This window comes from Ahaetulla prasina, chromosome 4, assembly GCF_028640845.1.
Source record: "Ahaetulla prasina isolate Xishuangbanna chromosome 4, ASM2864084v1, whole genome shotgun sequence".
Taxonomy (NCBI): domain Eukaryota; kingdom Metazoa; phylum Chordata; class Lepidosauria; order Squamata; family Colubridae; genus Ahaetulla; species Ahaetulla prasina.
In genome coordinates this window covers 122090178-122111580 of record NC_080542.1, presented here as the reverse complement: position 1 = coordinate 122111580, position 21403 = coordinate 122090178, and the positions used below count along the sequence as shown (strand labels likewise).

Here is a 21403-nt window from a genome sequence, read left to right as displayed (position 1 = left end):
TTCCTGTGACTATTGCTCTTTCCAAGAACCCAATGTACCAGAAGCATATCTATCCCTGATATATTGATATTTGCATTTTCTGCTATTATATACAACTAAGAACTATTAAAATGGAAACACAACCAACATGAGGATTATTTGAAAACTCAGATGACTATCTTTTAAAAAACATTCAAAGAATGGATCTGTATTAGAAAACACAGGAAACTCTTATCTTGGAACTCCTGTCTATAAATATATTGTGTCACAGTAATCAAAATTATCCAAACAATGGACATTAATATTCTATATTTATTTTCAGTGCTACTCACAGCTATGCTTCCTTCAGGAAGTTTTGCTGGCTGAACTTTGTATGGCATCTTCTTCACTTCAAATGACACACTGATGGAAAGAGCATAGCGGTAATTTTTCCTCTGAAAAATATGATACAGAAAAAGTTTTGATTAGTCTTTTTAGGCGAATAAAATAAATTGATTCATAATCCCTCCTATAATGGCAGACAATAAGTTTGGGATTTACAAAGGAGATGAACAAGAAAGCAGAGAGAAAACAAGATAAAAATATATAAATCTATATACATAATAGAAAAAGTAGATAAGATGTTTTTCTCTCTCTTTCATAATAATAGAATTAAAAGTTATCAGTTACAGAAAGAATCAGGATTGATAACATGTTTTGTTATTTAGCATTGTTGTTGTTGCTGTTGCTAGTTGCAAAGTTATGACCGACCTATCGCGACCCCATGGACAATGTTCCTCCGGCCTTCCTATCCTCTACCATCCTCTGGAGTCCATTTAAGCTCATGCCTACTGCTTCAGTGAGTCCATCCAGCCACCTCGTTCTCTGTCGTCCCTTTCTGCTTTTGCCCTCAATCTTTCCCAGCATTAGGCTCTTCTCCAGTGAGTCTTCCCTTCTGATTTTTAGCATAAATTCAACAAAAGAATTCACTGCTGCATAGAAGATCCACGAATTTAAATAGTTTAGAAAAAAGTAAGTAAATTTATGGAGGATGTGTCTATTATTGGTAAAAAAAAAAAAACCGTCTGAAAGCTTTGAGGCTTAGTTAGATAATTAAATTATCAGTTCCTAAAGGGCAGTTAAAAAAAACCTCCACTGTTGTCTCCACATTCAGCCTGTGAGCTTCTTTGCTTGGATCCTTTGTGAACAAAATTCTGGACTAGCTATGGGAAAATAACTATTGCTAATCAAATGTTTTGGACAAGCATTCCAATATTTTACCAATGCCCAGGCTGGATACAACTAATAATTTTGAGGCCAAATTATGTAAAACATTGCTTGTTTTCTCATCCCTGAAATAGACTGTTAGTCTAATAGGGAAGAGTTCTTGATATATACTTATGAAGAAAATTCTCGTGTTAAAAAAATTATTCAAATGTCTTAAACATTTAACTAAAATGTTCCCTGCATTACAGCAATCTAGATCTCACAAAACTGGAGCAGAAGCCATGAATTTTAAGTTTTTACATCTTGTCTCTTTCTATATCCTTTATGTGTGGCTTTGTATTCTCTCATCAATTAGTACAGAGAAAAAAATTATTTTGAACACCCTTTCTTCTACAATAGTTGGGGAGCCAGGCAACACATATTGAAATCCCTCATCATCTTAATAGCCCTCCTCTGACTTATTGGTGTCCATTTTGAATGGTGGTAACCAAAACTAGATATATATAACAACACTAAAAGGATCTAACCAGGGCAATGGTTAGTGGAGCAATTACTTTCCATGATTTAGGCTTCTGTTAATGTGCCCCAAAGTACCATTTGCATTTTTTTAAGCAACAGGATCATATTTAACTTGTGTTCTACATGCCTGACATTTCTTCTTGCCAAACCATATCTTCTCCATCCTGTACCTAGGCCTTTCATTTTCTCCAATCCAGTTGCAGCATTTTACACTTCTGTTTTTTAAATTCCCTCCTTTTCATTTTATCCAAATCTTCTCACTTTATGGTTATCACTCACCATTTTAGTAATGTCTTATAATCTTTACAATCACTATAATCATAATAAAATTTTTTATAAGTTCTGATTTATATAGTGCAGTTGTGAAGGAAGACACTATAAACTCTGGGGAAGATCACTCACATACAGAACCCTTAATGCCCCTTAACTTTCCTGTTGAACTTCAGAATTGTCCTTCAAGGAATTGTGTTTCCTTTTTGGGAAGTGCTGTTCTAATTCTGTCAGCATTTTTAATTTTCCCCCTTTTGTCCATCGATGTAAATGATAATTCCACAGTATTATTTTGAAACATAGGCATGATCTGAAGAGAATTTTCAATTGAACATATGGATCTCATTTTTTTTAATTTGCATTTATATCCCACCCTTCTCCGAAGACTCAGGGCGGCTTACACTATGTTAGCAATAGTCTTCATCCATTTGTATATTATATACAAAGTCAACTTATTGCCCCCAACAATCTGGGTCCTCATTTTACCTACCTTATAAAGGATAGAAGGCTGAGTCAACCTTGGGCCTGGTGGGACTTGAACCTGCAGTAATTGCAAGCAGTTGTGTTAATAACAGACTGTCTTAGCAGTCTGAGCCACCAGAGGCCCTATAGTTTCAGAAGCCCAGAATAATTGGTGGAAGATCTTAATGATTTTAACAATCTAATCTAAATCAATGCACATAAAAAGTCGCAAAGTTGTGATTAAAATTGCAATAAACAAATAGAAATCCACTTGGAAACTCAAAACAATTTAAGAGAAAAATAAAGATATGTCTACTCTTCTTAAGATATATTTTGCCAATACTGTATTTTTTGCCAAAACGCAGTACTGGTTTTGTAAGGAAACATGCATTGAGAGATTCCTGATGTACACCTAAGGAAGATCACATTGGCTCCCTACTACAGAAAAAAATTTGGATCTCTTTTTGGTATATATTCAATGAGGCCACAATTTTTATCTCATTAGTGATAAATATTTATATTCCTTGGAATTTCCTGCAGTGTCAGCATGCTCCCCATTCTTGCATCTATACTTTTCCCCTTTGCAGCTGCTGTTCTGAGCAGGCCTCCTTTAGTTATTTTATCTTTCATCAGTAAGAGGATTTATGAGTTGGCTAGACCCTGACCTTTGCCCCAGTGGGAGGAGCATACACAAACAGATACTCATTCAAAAGCTCAAGTGATGAGTTTCTAGCTTTTTTCTTGTGGGACAAAATCAGCTGACCAAATTCTCTTCTTCTTGAATACAGATGTCAGCATTATTAACACCAGGCATTTAAAAAAAACACGGAACAGCTTTCCAGATATCCAGAACAGCTAACATTGAAAAATTCTCCTCATACCATACAGTTGCTTTATTTTTAATGCCTATATTTTTGGTGCCTATCGTTGACAATAGAGTGGCCAGTTGGGCATCATCAAATCAGCACATGCTAATTTATATGTACAGCAACAATTTAAAAAGTGGAGAATGGGAGATTTCCCTTTCCTCTTCTTAATTTTAAAATTTGCTTGAGCAAGACCTATCCAAATAAAATAGAAGACCATTTTTTCAGGACACTTCGAACATAATCAATCTGTTGTAAAAGAGACCACATGATCAATTTTCCTGATTTACTGCATATTCAAAGATGACTTTGAACCTGAATCCAATAAATCAATTTGGTTTAAGCCTATCAACTAAGGCCATTAATAATATTAACCTAGAATTCAGCTGAAAAGGAAAGAGAGAGCCTAAAAATTACTCATAAAGGCCATTTTTTTCTTTCAAAAGGATATACGGAGTTTAACAGTATAGGAATTTAATTTGCAAAAGATTATACTAAAGGGCAATTATACTGTAGTCAAGATGATGGAAGGGATAGAGGACAGGGAGTTAGAAGTAGGGTGAATGAAAATATAGCATGGAGCAGAACCTTCTAAAATTTGAAGTCATACTCACTGATACGATTTTTATCTTCAAAATGTAAATGCTAGGCCAGTGATGGCTAACCTTTTCAGCACTTAGTGCCCAAAGCGCACTCACGCATGAATGCACATGCGTGTGCCTGAACCCTTGAAACGCAATGCACGTATGGACCCCGCGCATGCCTGTGTAGCCCCGTATGCGCCCTGTCCCCCTGTGCATGTGCTTGCAGTTCCCTGTATGCGTCCCATCCTCTGTGCACATGCAGCAGAGACCCGAAGATCAACTGGCCAGCAGGAGGTGAGCTGAGCTGGGGTAATGGCTTGTGTGCCCACTGGCATGCGTGCCATAGATTCACCATCACAGTGCTTGCTGTGCTTTATATTAAATTTAGAACAAGAGATTTTACGAGACTTACATCATAGATAATTTTTTGCTGATTTTTATATGAATCAAATATAGCTAATTTGGGAAATCCAGCACAAATTGCATAGAAATAAATAAAATGTAAAAAAGATGCAATGTAAAAAAGATACTGATACTCTAGAAAGAGTGCAGAGAAGAGCAACAAAGATGATTAAGGGACTAGACACTAAAATATATGAAGAATGATTGCAGGAACTGGGTATGTCTATTTTAATAAAAAGAAGAACTAGGTAGGGGAGACATAATAGCAGTGTTCCAATATCTCAGGGGTTGCCACAAAGAAGAGGGAGTCGGGCTGTTCTCCAAAGCACCTGAGGGTAGAACAAGAAGCAATGGGTGGAAACTGATCAAGGAAAGAAGCAACTTAGAACTAAGGAGAAATTTCCTGACAGTTAAAACAATCAATAAGTGGAATAACTTGCCTGCAGAAGTTGTGAATGCTCCAACACTGGAAATTTTTAAGAAAATGTTGGATAATCATCTGTCTGAGATGGTGTAGGGTTTCCTGCCTGGGCAGGGGGTTGGACAAGAAGGCCTCCAAGGTCCCTTCCAACACTGTTGTTATTATTATTACAAATGTGTTATCAGAATTAAACAAACACATTTAACCTTATTCCAATTCAAAGAGGAAAACTATTTGAATTGAATAATTTGATCTAAAAAAGCATTACTTGGGGAAGAGCCAAGGATCTCTTCCTTGGTCTCTTCTGATTCAAAATGTCCTTCCTTCTAAAGTAATTTTCCATGTTTCAAAACAGAAACTAGATTAATATTACACTGTTTGGTTTAGCCTTTAGTGTTGCATAACTGCAAATGAAAAGAAATCTGAACAGCACTTATTGATTTTATTATTATAATCACAGAACAAAAAGAGACATAGTCTGGTCTCGAATTTCTTTCCCTTGTAGATTATCTCAATAATTCAGATAATACTTTTTGTCAGGACTGTTTTTAACAGTTTTGATTTCCACTTTGTTATTGCTAATGTCCACTATTTTTGACACAATAATAAGAGAAAGAGAGAGGAAGAGAGGGAGGGAGGGAGGGAGGGGGAGAGAGAGAGAGAGAGAGAGAGAGAGGAGAATAGACAAGTCAATTCTCAATTTTAACATGAAATGTAGAATCCTCCTATGATATTAAAGTCTTCTGTAAAATGAGTTCTTAAGATAAAATAACAATCCCCACTATAATACATGACCCCATGTGATGTTTAAATGTTATCTCCTTTCCCGATCTTTTAAAATTATTTCCAGCTACTGAATCCACAAAGATGGAAAACATGTTTATCATTAATCCCCTGGTATATGACCACAACAGTTTGCATTTTTCACTGCATTCCGTTTTCTTTATTTGAGGTCATGGGATCACCCAGTTCACTCTGTATAATTTCTTGATGGCTTCCTGTAGTAATAATACTGTCTCTCCAAGATAGGGTTATCTATAAATGCCATCAATGTACTCCCACCTCTATTCTACAATGATAATAAAAATAAAATAGATCTTGTACTGGTCAGTAATAGGCATCAGAAGTATAAATAAAAACAGTTACAACTGTTATTTGTAACTTTCTTTCAACTTGAAGGTCTACTTTTTGATATTATAATAATCATGTTACTTTTGCCTTTCTTCCATTTAACCAGTTCCTTATCTGGTGGACACCACTTTTTCAATTTTGATCCTGTCATCTACTGCAGTACATGTCTTGGGGATTATCATCTGCCACACTTCTTTTAAAAATTTAAACTGTGCCTTTGAATCCTCACAATTGCTTCATAAGCTCTAAGAATTCAATTTTTATCACTTAATATAAATTGAAGATGGGAGGAATTGATTTGGGAAAACATTGTAAAATGTATCATTTCAATGTGCAAAGCATTTTATCTGTGTTAGAAAGCTATTCATACAATATTCTCAATCAGCAACAACCTGGAGATGAAGCCTTCATATTTCTTTTAGAAAGAGACACCCTATATGTTTCATTTTTACATATTCAGTTGACATATTTTCTTGAATGTGGCCAGATTTAAGTTTCTAGTGCTTAAATGTTCAATTTTGGTGGAATAGTAGAAACAGTGGACTGCTCAAATTATATTGCAGAACTGGTAGAAGCTATATGCTAAATACTGGGACAGTTTTCCAATATAGATTTAAGCAGGGGTGAAATCTACTTACCTTCTCTACCAGTTCGGAAGTGCTCACATGCATGCGTAATATGCACACTTGGACCCTCTGTGCATGCACAAACCCTTCTGCATATGCATAAACCCTTCTGCGCATGCGCAGAGGGTAAAAAACAGGTTACTTCCAGGTTAAAAGCAGGAAGTAATGATGCCTGGGCGGGTGGGTGGAGCCTCACGCTGCAGCCACTATTGGTTCTCCAAACCACCCACTGCCGTTGCTACTGATTTAGCTGAACCGATCAGAACTGATAGCATTTCATGAGATTGTTTCCCACCCACCCCCGAAATTATTTTCAGTTTGTTCGAAGGAATTGGATCTGGGGCTTGTTCTCACCTACCACATCATGGACGTTATCTCTGCAATCTTATGCGCTTATACATATATTTAAAGGGACACAATTTCTCATTGCATGAAGATATATAAGAATGAAAATAAGACTCTTCTGCTATTCAGGATCCTAATCCATGTGTTTGTTTGTTTAGTTATTTATTTGTATCCTACCTTTATTGTTTTTATAAATAACTGAAGGCAGTGAAAATATCCAACATACCTTCTTCCTCCTTTTCCCCACAATAACAACCCTGTGAGGTGAATTGGGCTGAGAGGGAGTGCCACCTCAAGACCACCCAACTGGATTTCATATCTAAGATGGGACTAGAACTCACAGTCTCCAGCTTTCTAAACTGGTGCCTTAACCACTAGACCAAAGTGGCTCATTCAAATGTAAGTTGGGGACATTTTAAAGGCATTCACATCAGACATCAGTAGTGTGGGGCCAATCTTCCTTATCTATCTTTACCTTTGGCAGAGGCTAAAACTTTTAGGAAAAAAAACGAAGAATGGTTTATTCTATTAAGCTTTATAACTTTATATCTGTGTTTTCAAGGTGAAGGGTTTTAGAGAGATCCACAAATGTCTGGTTGCAGTGATATTTTTTATCATTCTCTGGAGTATACCACCTTTCCACATGTTAAACATATTCAGATCTATTATCATACTAAAAATGAGTTTCAGTTTCAGCAGATGTGAAACACATGGATACCTGGATTCAAATAGCTAAGTGCTTCCAAGACATGCTGAGTACAGAATCTGTTTCCATACTATCGAAACTCAGGCAGAAGTAATTTGGAAAGCACATCACCTATCAGCCCACCTAAGTAGTTAAAACAATTTAAATGAGTTCTCAGTGGGACTAGTGATGGATTATAGTGCCTGCTTTGGTCTCAATGACGTATAACAGCAGAAATCAATAACCCACCCCAAAGGTATATAAGCCGACCAAGGCATGTAAGGACAAAATAAAGGGCATCTGGCCTACAGGTGGGATTTCTGAGAGAAGCTGGGGAGAAGGAGAAAGAAAAGAAAGTAACTGTTTTATGCACTTTCACTGGTCAATTCTATTGAGGAGAATTCAGATTTCTCTTCAGATCTAAGTGATCATCTAATCTGTGAGATGGGTTTTCCACTAATTCCATACTACTAAGCTCCATTGTATTTGGCTTGCTTAGTTATATCGAGGACTGGGGGGGATCTTTTTACAGCAGTATCAGAGGTGAAATGCTCCCAGTTCGGACCGGATCACCTGATCCGGTAGCGATGGCGACTGGTGGTTCGGAGAACCAGTAGCAAAAATCTCTGGCCCCGGCCCCTGTCCCTGCCAAGCCGCGCCATCATCAGAGGTTGTTTTTTTTTTACTTTTAAAAGCATTTTTTCTTCAACCGAAAAAATGCATTTAAAAGTAAAAAAAAAAAGCCTTTGATGATCCTACAGCTCAGCTGGGATTGTCAGAACCCTTTAAACTTTGTTTTAACAACCACTTCGACCAAGAGGTTATAAAAAAAAGGTTTTAAAAGGCTCCTCTGGCGATCCCAGCTGAGTTGCCTGATCACCAGAACTTTTAAAAAACATGTTTTCTACAAGCTCTTCAGCCAAAGAGGTTGTTAAAACAATCCTTTTAGAGGTTCTGGGCTCAGTCAACTTAAACTGGTATCGTCAGAGGAGCCTTTTAAAATCTTTTTTTCCTCTGGCGATCCCAGATGAGTTTCCTGATCAACAGCCCCTTTCCATGCCCACGCAATCATCCCGTCCTCATTTACTTAATTGCTGCTTATTTGCTTTGCTTTGGCGGCTACAAATCAATTGCATCAGCTAGCAACTGAATCTGCCTGCCTGCAATCCATCTCCCCAGTGAGCAACTCAATCTGCCTGCCTCCAATTGGGTAAGTAAACTATTAAAAAATAGTTAATTGGGGTTTTTTTAAGGAGTTGGGGTTTTTTAGACAGCAATTTAAAGTTAAGGAAGTTTTAAATTTAGCTGCTTTTATCTAAAACAGGGGTCTCCAACCTTAGTAACTTTAAGGCTTATGGACTTCAACTACCAGAGTTCCTCATCCAGCTTTGCTGGCTGAGGAACTCTGGGAGTTAAAGTCCACAAACCTTAGAGTTACTAAGGTTGGAGACCCCGATCTAAAAAATATAAATAAAATAAAATAATAAAATAAAATTTTTGTGCAGCTTTCTGAGATTTGGTGTGTTTCTGTAGTGTTTCACTCTAACTACACAAACACACAAAATCTCACAAAGCTGTATGTTGCATTTTGTGTGTGTGAGAGAGAGTCAGTTGTGTTGTGTTGTGTATGTGTAAAGTGTGAAAGTTGGTTTTTGAGCTTTTTGTGGCTGTGTGAGGTTCCTGCTTGTTGCAGGGGCCATTTTGGATGAAGTGCAGCTGCTTTTACATTGTGTGTGTCAGTTGTGTTGTGCTGTGTTTTGTTTGTGTGTAAAGTGTGAAAGTTGATTTTTAAGCTTTTTGTGGCTGTGTGAGGTTCCTGCTTGTTGCAGGGGCCATTTTGGGTGAAGGGCCACTGCTTTTACATTGTGTGTGAGTCTGTTATGTTGTGTGTGTGTAAAGTGTGAAAGTTGGTTTTTGGTACCTCTTATTGTTTTCTATACTTTGTTTATTATTTTTATTATTTACTGTTATTGGCCACACCCACCCAGTCATCTGACCACCAAGCCACACCCACCAATTAAGCCACACCCACAGAATCTGTAGGGAAAATTTTTAGATTTCACCCTTGAGCGGTATCATGGATAATCTTCTAAGGTAGTTAGTCGGACACATATTTTTTAGGCCAAGGATTGCATGCATTCAATGAATGGTATTGGTGAAGGGTACCTCCATTAAGGAGACTCAAGACAAAAAGTAATTTTCATTTCATTTCAATAAAAATTATTAAACCAAGTTATTATAGTGAATATATTTATAAGCTAAACATTTAGGAAGCTTCCTTTCTATGACATCAAAAAGTAAAATTCTGTGGCAATCTTCACGGTCTATTTATCACATCTAAGGCTTTTAAGGCTAAATGCTATCTGGGAATTTTAGGCTGTAATCTGTTTCCAATACACTATCATTTTTTAAATTGGAGTTCTATATAATCTATTGTTTTGTTATAATGTAAGACTGGTATCATGCTTCTGACACATTTTTTTTTTCATAAACTCTGGGTGGGGAAAGAGCTTGGCAGGCCCCCAGAGAAGAACTGTAAGCATATGGAGGCTTTGGAGTTCATGCTCCCCCATTGCTTATTTTATGCTATACTGTAGATTGCCTTTTCAGTGGTTGTGTATTATATTTAGATAGAAAATCAATAGAAATCATACTAGAAATCCAGTTAATAATGAAATAAGGCTAATTCTTCTTTGTATGAATTAGGCAACTGATGATTTGAAGATTCAACTACATCAATGACAAGATTTAACATATGTTTCTGTTTACATTCAAGTTTTGAAACACAGCCAAATTCTTCCTTATTCTTCTTGGCTTTGATTCAACAGGCTTCATTATCTTTGTTGCCTTTGGGGGAGACCTTAAGCTCCTTGTTTATTCAAGCTTGTTTAATCATCTCACTTCATATAGCTCCAGTTTGTGATAAAATGTTAGGCTTTAACATGACAGATTACAATTAGCTGCAAGATTGAACAGTCAGCAAGTGTTATTTTAATACTGTGAAAACTTAGCCGATCATTGAATAAATTACACAAAATCAATAGAAACATAAAATTCATTGAAATGAAAAATAAATTCTTTATTCTTAAAATTAATGATAATGGATTAAATCAAGATTATACTTTCATATCTGAAAGCAATCGCTGTTCCATTGTTTTGTAATATATCACATTGAGCTACAGAATACAATTCTTAGTAAGACAGGTTTCCTTTTTTTTCTCTCTCCCAAACATTTAAAATATTTGGTAGTGTGATCTGTGGGTAGTTTGGCAGAGAAAGATTGTTTAATGCTGTAGAAGAATATAATGGATTCACACATTCATTTATGCAATCATGAAATCACCTTATCAACTAAGCAATTTGGGACTAATATGTGGCAAGATTTACATACTTTCCAGAAAAAAATATAAAAATTGATTGATGAATGATGCAGTCCTTGCATTTTCTTGAGAGCTAGTATGGTCTAGTCACTAAGTGGAAGTGAAACCTGAAGATCTGGGAAATCAGATCTCGCTCTTCCTAATTTTCGGAACAGCTTCATACATGGTATATTTTATTACAAGACAAGTTTAAAAATGGTACATTGCAAACATTAGAAAAAGAAAAATATTTATTTCATATTTAATGAAATTTACATTTGATTATTTAGAAATCAAAGTGGTTCTTAGTTGTTGCATGAACTGGAGAAAATGGGACTACCAATATCTCTGAGAAGCAACAGGCACTTATGCTTACAGTAGTAATTTACAGAGTTATTCTATGTACAGGATAGCTTGCAGTTAGGCTGAAGGCTGACTCAGCCTTCCATCTTTCCAAAGTCCGTAAAATGAAGACCCAGATTGCTGGGAGCAATATGCTGACTCTGTAAACCACTTACAGAGGCTGTAAAGCACTGTGAAGCAGTATATAAGTCTAAGTGATATTCTTATTTAGCTTTCATTTCCTTACCTGTAGAAATGTTGAAGCCCATAAACGAGATCGGATTTTCAATGCAGCACTTTTCCCTTTTTCCAAGAGCCCCACTGAACAGGTGATCATTAAACATTCCACATTTGTGCAATTCTGTACACAAAAGTAAAAAGATATATTAAATTATTTATTGAAGATATTGACAGAGTCAACTTCCATCAGGGATATATAGAATGCTAACATGTTCAGCTTTTATTTTTAAAAGTCAGTAAAAGACAAGCAATACTAAGTTCTAAGAGAGAGAAATAACACCAGCTTAGACCTTTTTAAGAAAAAGACTGTCTTATGGAAAATTGTCAATTTAAAAAAAAATCTATATTTCTGACTGAAATCCTTAGCTTTGGTGTTAAATTAAATTTAAAATTTCAATTTTTTTCAGCAAGCTGCACAAAGAAGTAGTACATGTTGATATTTAGTAATTCTTCATAACATTCTAACAATATTCTTTTTTCCCTTACATTTAAAATTGTAATAGGATGCATGAGCTGGGATATCATGCCATCAATATCTAAAATATGATTTGTTGAATCAGTCAGCTTAACATTCAGTTCCTTTGCTATTTGGTTTTGGATGTAATGAATACTGAAAACCCACTTTTTATTGCAATATGTTGAAAGCATAGTGCTGTTCAGGGAATACAAGCATTTTGTGAGATATAGTTTAGAAAGCATTGGCATTTGCTAAGTATGCTCCTAGCATTTCAGAAGAAATCATCAGTAGTGTAAGTAGTCATTGTGTTAATTAGAACAAGTGATCATTAGTTGAATGATGTTATATCATAGGCAAGAAGGAACAATCCCTACATATGTGTATATATGAGTGGATGCCAATTGCACAACATGACGAATATTAAGTTATAAGTCTTTTGTGTTCAAATATAGTACAGAACTATATAAGCTGGATTTCTGTAAAATCAAATGTGCTCTTAGAAAAATAATGTTATATGATGTTACATTATGTAAGTGCAAAGTTAGATTTGTACCCCAAATATCACAGCAAATGTTTCTTCATTAAAACTGAATGAGTGATTGTGTTGTTGTTTTTTTTGTTAAACTCCTATCCACTTCCTCAACAGGAAACTGATTATACAGAACTTACTGAAAGGCAATATTTTAGAGGAAGTATTTGTTTAGCTTTTCTTATTTAATCACTCTTTAATCTAGCCAAAGTGTTTATTCTCTGTAATGTAGGAGCAATGAAGACATGTCTTTCTATTCACAGTTGTACTAGATCAAAAAAGAGCTTCATAATTAAAGGCTAAGTCAGATACTTAAAAAATAAAACAAAAAACAGATGCATATAAGTTAGATTCGAAGACTATTTTGTTGTGATTTTTGTAGCAATTGAGCAGACTTACAGGCCAGGATTCAAAAAAACCCTCCTCATTTTACAGGTATTTTTCGACTTATGACCACAGCAAAACTCAGTTTTTCCATTGTTAAGTTGAGTCAGATCCCATTTTATAAACTTTCCCCCACAATTGTTAAGTAAATCACTGCAGTTGTTAAATGAATTGTATCATTAAATGGATCTGGCCTCCACCATTAACTTATTCAAAAGTTCCAGATGGCGATCACATGACCCCAGATATCACAACCATTTTAAATACATCCAGTTGTCCAACACTCAAATTTTGTTCTTGTGACCATGAAAATGCTCCCATAGTTGTAAGTGTGAGAACTGATCATAAGTAACTTTTTACTTATGAAGTAAAAATTTTATGCCGTTGTAACTTTAAACAGTTGCTTAACAAATGGTTTTAAGTTGAGGATTACATGGACTTTTCTAGACTCACAGGATAGTTTGGACTTTTCCCTATTTTTGAATAGGGTACCCTTTCCAAAGATGAGTCACTTATTTTTGAAAGAGGGAGTTTGAAAAATAATTTGACATGGTGTTCAGAAATTTTAAAAAACCAAGAAAATGAGCCAAACAATTTTACTATGCTAAAGCAAGACTTGTCACTCACAACAAGCAGCTCTCAAAAATTCTAACCATGGAGTGGTGGGATTTGATGTAATATTTGTTTGCTGTAAATGCAAGTCAAACATTCCTTGTGCAAAATAATGTGGCAGCACCACACTATAAATGTACATGGAGGATGGTCTCTTGGTGGTAAGATATGTAAATAGTAATACAGATGATAAATCATAAACTGTTTTTCCCTTACCCTCCAGCTTGTATTTAAAATAGAAGTTGAAAAAAATCTAGATTGTGAAATACTACAGTACCTGTTTAAATCCAATCCACTTGAAGCAAACTACTGGAAAACTTGCATTGTTATTTTTACTATAACATTGCAGGTTCTTCTTCCCCAACTTACTTATACACAGAGTTTAACAATTGAGACAGCCATTTATTTAATTTGTTTGGGTGGTTTACATGTTAGTTATTACCAGTGGTGGGATTCAAATAATTTAACAACTGGTTCTCTGCCCTAATGATTTCTTCCAACAACCAGTTCACCAAACTGCTCAGAAAGTTAACAACCGGTTTTCCCGAAGTGGTGCGAACTGGCTGAATCCCACCACTTATTATTATCAAAAAACTAACAACACCTTGGAGCACTGTGGAAGAATAGACTGTCTATGATTGAGTAATACTTGTTTCAAAGATAGCCTTCCCAGAATTTAGAATTTATATTTGCTTAGTCTTGATCATCAGGAGAGTTACCTGTTAATTGGTAATTTAAAAAAAACAACCATTAAATATTGCCAGTGTTTAAACATGCATGAAATATAGTATAAAATAGATCCGAATATAGATTTGAATTAAAATAGAGAAGAATCAATAGAATAAAAAGTGAATCACAGATTATATGTTTGTCTCTTTTTCCCAGCTATTATGTCTTTATTTCTCTAACAGGATGGGGAATGTTACATATAGAAAGAACAGAGAAAACCACCTGATTTCATGGATAGGATATTTTTCTGTATGCAACAAAAAGTATTTTTAGACATCATTAGAACTCAAAAGTAAAACTGCATGTGGAAATAAATAAAAGATCTCTTATTCTGTCCAGTCTTGATACAGCTGCTTTTATATTTGTAGATTGGTCTGAGAGTTCCACATCTTGTTGTCTACTAGTTAACTATAAACGGTTCCCTAAGTGATTACATGCCTCAACACAATAAACCAATATTTAAGGAGAATGGGAGTGTTATCAATATTTCTTCTCTACAAAGACAAACTATAAAAAGTTCTTCCATGATCATGTAAAATGAGGATCCTTGAATATATAGCACAAAAATATTTAATTATCTCACCAGAATTTTTGCAGAGTTTTTTTGATACTCCACCAATTTGGCTTCCCTCCGTCCAACAGAGTGAGAGACGGAGGAATTGCGTAAAAAAGCAGCAAGCTCTGGAGTGTCTTCTGGGACGGTAAACTACAGAAAAGAGAAATGAACTTTAAAAGACCTTTAAATACTTATATAGAATTATAGAATTAACTTACTAGCATCATCAAATTTCTAAAAGTCTAAAAAAGCAAACTTTCAGTGAACAGGAGAACCAAGACTCTCTTACCTTTATTTCCAAACTGTTAATTGCAGAACTTGTTTGACATTTCAGAGGTCCGTGTGTCTGAATGTGAAGGATGTAAAGAAGAAATTCTGTTTTGCTCAAAACTGGCCATTCCACGTACAGGACTGTATCATTGATGGCACTTGGTCCAATGTTGTACAACTATTTGAATACATAATAATAATAATAATAATAATAATAATAATAATAATAATAATAATAATAATAATAATAATAATAATAATAATAATAGTAATAATAAGAAGATTTTTTTATTCACACCATTATGCATTTTTTAAACAGTATCCCTACCTCACTACTGCAATCCTATCAATCTCTTGAGCCAAATCTATGAAAAATTGCCCATCATGGTACAAACTGAAGACCAAATTAAGTCTACATGGGACTGCCCTTGAAAAGCCTCCAGATGTTGGTTCAAAATGCAGTGGCACATGTGGTTTTGTAGACCCAGTTGTGCAAAACCACATCTCCTGGGGAGCTGCATTGGCTTCCAGTTTGCTGTGCAAATCAGTGCTAGTTGTTACCTTTAAAGCCCTATATAGCTTGGGACAAGGTTATCCAAAGGATTGTCTCTTCCCTATTACATCCATCCTCCCCAGATTGGGGAGGCAGGGAATGTTGTGGGTCCCTTCTCCTAAGGAGATACATACATCTGGGGGGACCCAGGAAAACAGCCTTCTCTATGCCTCCCTCTGGAACATCATCCTTGTGGATGTTAGACAGTCTTTTGCAAGGACTTGAAGATCTGGTTTTGCCAAAAGGCCTTGGGAACCCAGAGTGGGATGGAGCCCATCCAATAGCTTTTTTTATTGCTTTCTGTCTCCAGGCCGTATTGTTTTTACTCTTTTTATAATAGTGATTTTTTTTTTGTAAGCTGCTTAGAACCACCGAAAATGAGCAGGTAGCCATATAAATTTTCTAATTCTCTAATTTATGACTCTATGAAATATGACTCTATGAAAGATGCAAACATTGCAGATTTGAGTACTGATCATAAATCTCCTTTTTCAGTGCTGTTACAATTTTGAATGGTCTCTGAATGAGCAGTTTATAAGTAATGACTACAATAATTATAGTCAATTATTACTAGTTTGTAGTAATAATTCACAGATATTCTCAGAATTCTGATAATTAGGTGCAAGGGATAATTGGCAGCACAATACCACTTCCAAACATTACAACTAAAATTGTCTCTTCAAAGGTATGTTGCTAAAGCAGATATGTTTTCATTCTGGTCAACAGTAAAATAAGTATTTTAATATGTCAGCTTAATCATTCTTTTCCAAATGTTCTCAACTCTGCAGCTTTCTTTTCCTCACTTCATATCTTACCATTAAAGCTATAATATTCTCAGTTTACTCAAAATAGTATCGACACTATTCTAGTACTATAACAAGGGGCTTTAGAAGCACAGCCTAAAAATATGATAGGTATGCTTTTAATACATGAATGTGCTAAGTTAGTGATAGCATATGAAACTTAACTCCAATTATCAATAACATTCCGTAAGCCCAATATCCGACATAAACAGTGCTTGCCTTGTAAGATTTCAATTTATAATTTTGTTTATATTTTGTTATCCATAGTTCCCTCGGAGATTGCCCATCCTGTCCTGCCTACTGATTTGTAAATAAAACCATATGTGAAACATCCTGTTTCACTCTCAAATTTAGTTATCCATCAAATTCCAAGGGGATTATGTATTCATTATATTTCACTCCCTCCATAGTGTTCATTTGAGTAACCCTTTGAAAGGGAATGATAATAATATATATTAACATTTATGAAAAGTCCACATTCATTTCATGATGTGGTTTCTAATTGGTTTTTAATTTGTACTTTATCGTAATTTAGTTTGATTCGTGTATGTTGTTTGATTTATCTAATATGCCTAGTTTCTGGGATAAAGACATGAATTAAAATGTTAGGAAAAGCACTTTTTTTCATGTCCCAGAATCTTAATTATATTGAAGGCATGGTTGTTGAGATTTACTATCTTTCTCTAATTAAGAATATATGATCAAAGATAGCGTAGCTCTGCAATTTAAAATAACAGATACACTTAGCCAAAAATCAGCCATGGTATCATAGATCCAGTGGAGCTCTTACTACATTCATGCATGCCAACTGAATATAGTCATGGATGGGTCTTCTTTATTTCTCACTATGCTTCTTCCTCAAACATGGCCACATTCAGTTGGGAAACCAAAGAGACATAAAGCTGCACTCAACTGTGAATTCTGATGGAATATTTCTAGATATTGAAGAATAAATAGAATTCCTAATTGGCTCAGGCAGCCAATGCTGCCTAAAGCAAGATTCAGCAATCAGCATGTCCAGAGATTTGTGGTAGACTATAGTGGAGATTCTATAGCCTTCCTAAAGTTTTTGGAATTCACAACAAACTTCACAATTGGCATGCTGTCTAGAACAGGATCAGCAGAACAGAGGAAGTAAATTAAGCATGGCAAGAATACTTTCTCAATTGTCAATAAACTTCATTTTGTGTATTATGCATAAAATATGCAGTTTCTTATTAGGAATTTGTTTTTATATTTATTCATTTGTTTTTAACCTCATATATATGTTCCACTAAAGGTCCAATTTCATCTTCTTTGGTAGGTTCATCTTTTGGTTTCCAGTTATGAATTGGCAACACAATTTGTGGAGGGTGAGAGACTCTGAAATAGTTCATAAATAAAATTACATGAGATCACTTGTTTGTTTAACAAAAGAAGAAATAAATCAGAAGTAGAATAGTAAATGATAGCTGATCCTCTATTGATTCGTTATATAAATCATTCATAAGTATTTCCTTAAACATAAAGCTCAAGTAGGTTTTTTTTTTAAGAAAAAAAGTTACAAATGTTTAGGAGTACTACAGTATTAACAGCGATGTTCATGATAAAGCTCTACAGGCTTTAGGGAAGAGATAGCAACTACGACATTAGTTAAGCATGTCTGCAAGATGGTAGCACAACTGTATGATTGAAGCCTCAATAATTTTTTATATGGATAAATGCAGAACATTCAAAAAATGGACAGGGCTTTGATTGCATAGTTATAATTATCATTTTGAATTTTTGACCTCCTTGTGGACGCTTCTGACACTAGTTACAGTTTCCCAAAAGGCTACCATTTCAACATGCATATACCTATGCATTCATATAGCACTAAACAGAACCTCTCGTGTACAGTTTAACCTTCAATGCCAATACAAATTACTAGATTACTAAAAAACAATAGTCACTTAAATAAACGCCAATCAATAGTTCTTAATGTTTTAAAGAAATTATTTTGTAATAGATAAAAACAACAAAATCAAAATGTTTAAAGAAGGGATGCTTTCTTAACTAGATATGTATAAATACTCCTGAAAACTTCCCTTCAATATTCCTTAGGAAATTAAAAAATGCCTTTATTATACATGATATGAGCACAATCTGTACTGGCAGGATATTCTTTTAGAAAATACACAGCTATTGTCAACTGCGTTCAATTATAGAATATTAAAGATATGTATCATATTTTTTTTTATTACATCAGCAGCATTCTTCTAAGAATCAAATTTAAATATTTAATTTAGATGTCAAAATAGTCATACAGTAAAATTATTTTATAATAATTTTATAAAATAATTTTATATATTTTATATATTTTATATTTTATATATATATATATATGGTGGCTCAACAGGCTAATGCAGCCTGTTATTAACAGAAACTGCTTGCCATATTGCAGGTTCAAGTCCCACCAGGCCCAAGGTTGACTCAGCCTTCCATCCCTTATACGGTAGGTAAAATGAGGACCCAGATTGTTGGGGGGGGCAATAAGTTGACTTTGTAAATATACAAATAGAATGAGACTATTGCCTTATACACTGTAAGCCGCCCTGAGTCTTCGGAGAAGGGCAGGATATAAATGCAAATAAAAAAAAAATTTGTGTTCCAAGTGGAACCTTGGCCATATGTTCTTACAGATGAGTTTGCTGTGTTGTGCACTTGAAAAAAAATTAACTACTGTGAACATCATGCCCTAAGGCAATCCTGCTAAATGAACAGAACTTCTTGGGTAGCCTAAAGGAATTTTGGCTATTTTAAAACTAATTTATTGTGACAAAAGACTGACTTATGAATAAGAATGAATAGAATGGCACAAGATATCATAGCTTTACACACACACACTGACTGAACTAGCTGTTAAACTAATAATTATAGTTTTATCATATTATGTAACTACTTAAAAGACCTGTTGGCATGGACTCATCTTTTTACATCACCCTCACATGGCTGCCAGTTTACAGTTAGGCCAATGTACCAGTTGGCAAATATACAATCTGGCCATGCATACAGCAACAACAGATGTGTAAGAATCATTTTGGTAGGTTAGGTAACCAACAGACCTTCTGAAAAGAAGTATATTTTAGACTTATCATATTTGGGAGTCAATAATTACAAATGTCTAAGTACTGTAATACACAGTTACAATAAATTAAATAATTACGAGTATTTTATATTTAACTCAGAATAAATGTACTTACCCTCTGATCTGTACATGAGCTATTGCACTGATGTCAATCTTAAGTTCAACCAAATTACTGTTGGCGTTAACTTTGTTGGAACTAAAATAAATTAGGGTAAAGTTTAATTATGTTTCAGATATGTAGATCTGAAACATTTTAACTTAAAACTACAATGATCAAGGAATACTATGCTTTTCCATCAGATGCTCTGGATAGATAGACTTTCTAAATATGTCCTTGGTCAAAATAAAATAGACAAATTAGAATCAGTATATTGATGTACAATACAGTATAATACATAATTTCTTAAACCTTATGCTTGTAGAATCCCTCTCTACTTTGGAAAATTATAGAGAATTATGCTTGCATAATTGAATTATAAATACTGCTATGTTCTGTATTAAAAATTAAAACTGATACATTTGTAGAATATTCATGTACTAAATAATATAAAATAATAATCTTACCTATATTAGATATTAATATACTATAATTTCATTTCATGAAAAACTATATTTTTAACAAATTAAAAAAAACAATGAGAAGAGTGATTTCATCTGAAATATTTGAAATATATTTAATATCTTGCAAATAATTGTGATTATTTTTGGGGGGGGGGCTCCCTAAAAGTATCTTGTGGTACATACACACATACCCTGGTTTCTCAGACCACATTTTAAGACATGCTGGTATAGAAAAGGTTCCCTTCAAAATGTCTTGGACTGAACATCCATAACTCATTTTTTATTTACCATATTGTTGAGCTAGAGGGAGCTGACCTTCAGACAACTAGGGTTTCCAGGGTACAGAGGTGTAACAAGGTGGATTAGTTAAATCTACATATATACATATTTTAATCTGCTTCCTTTGGCATTATTTATGAATAGATTTCAGAAGAGTCATTATCATCACACAGACTTTGCCCTTGTGGTTCAAGGGAGGTAGAAAGTTTTACCTATGTTTTCATTTGGTGTATCAAGAAATGTACTTTGTTCTCCCCAATTATTTCAAAATTTGGGAGTTATATAAATAAAAATAATGTTAATTATTCTTAAGGACCAAATATCTTTATTAAGCCAGACAACTGTGCAAAACTTTGATTTAGATATGTTGTTCTATTGTTTTACGATATTTTCTTGGTAATATGTATTTGTAATGCTGGTCAAAGAAATAATAAATAAAGACATTTCTTTCATTACATGTTTATTCTTACCTTCGCATTTGAAGCTTGAATTCAATGCTCAGTTCAGGATTTTCAAAATGCTGAACAGTAAATTTGATGCCTGCAGAAAACTATAAAATGAAATTATATGTTAAAACTTTGAACATATAACTAAACTATGTTTATAAATTAATATTATATGTTTAAGAAGTTGCCTTGAGTGAAGTCTTGTTAGTTCCTTTTCAGCAGGCATTTCAGCAAACAATTTATAAAAAGTTGGCGATTAATTCCACAGATATATGTACAGTACTACCCACTTCTGTCTTTACATACAATATTTACTCATTTTAAAGAAACTAGAGTTTTTACTTCCGTCCTTCCCAAAGCAGTAAAATAATTCCCATCTTGTCTGTCTATTCTCTTTTTATTAGGGTATTGACCTTAAGATCCAATGTATACAACCGGAAATATATGTGTGTTTGTAATGATTACTGAAATGTACAAGATTATGGTCATGTTGGCTTGAAAGCTGATGGGATTTTAAGATTATTACTACCAAGCTTGTTTCTACCTCAGGTAGGAACATCAACATTTTGTGAACTTTGATGATTTTGTGAGATTGCTAGCTATTAAATAAAATGTATTTATTTATTTATTCGTTCATTCATTCATTCATTTATTCAGATCCTATGGATACCTAAAATAGAT

The 21403-nt window shown here is 34.4% G+C and overlaps 1 protein-coding gene across 3 annotated transcripts in view; it reads right to left on the bottom strand.

Annotated features, from left to right (window-relative positions):
- The window catches only part of ITGA8 (integrin subunit alpha 8), a 173433-nt gene that overhangs the window by 21838 nt on the left and 130192 nt on the right, over window positions 1–21403 (bottom strand). The window contains exons 22-28 of one of the 3 annotated variants that reach the window (XM_058179911.1): window positions 20747–20826; window positions 19552–19632; window positions 17587–17692; window positions 14994–15050; window positions 14732–14854; window positions 11445–11558; window positions 312–413 (exon numbers count right to left, since the gene is read on the bottom strand). In XM_058179911.1, coding sequence (XP_058035894.1) covers window positions 312–413; window positions 11445–11558; window positions 14732–14854; window positions 14994–15050; window positions 17587–17692; window positions 19552–19632; window positions 20747–20826 — 663 coding nt within the window. Of the gene's footprint in view, window positions 1–311; window positions 414–11444; window positions 11559–14731; window positions 14855–14993; window positions 15153–17586; window positions 17693–19253; window positions 19417–19551; window positions 19633–20746; window positions 20827–21403 lie in introns of those variants that run through there. The other 2 variants (XM_058179910.1, XM_058179912.1) reach the window with 2 other exon arrangements.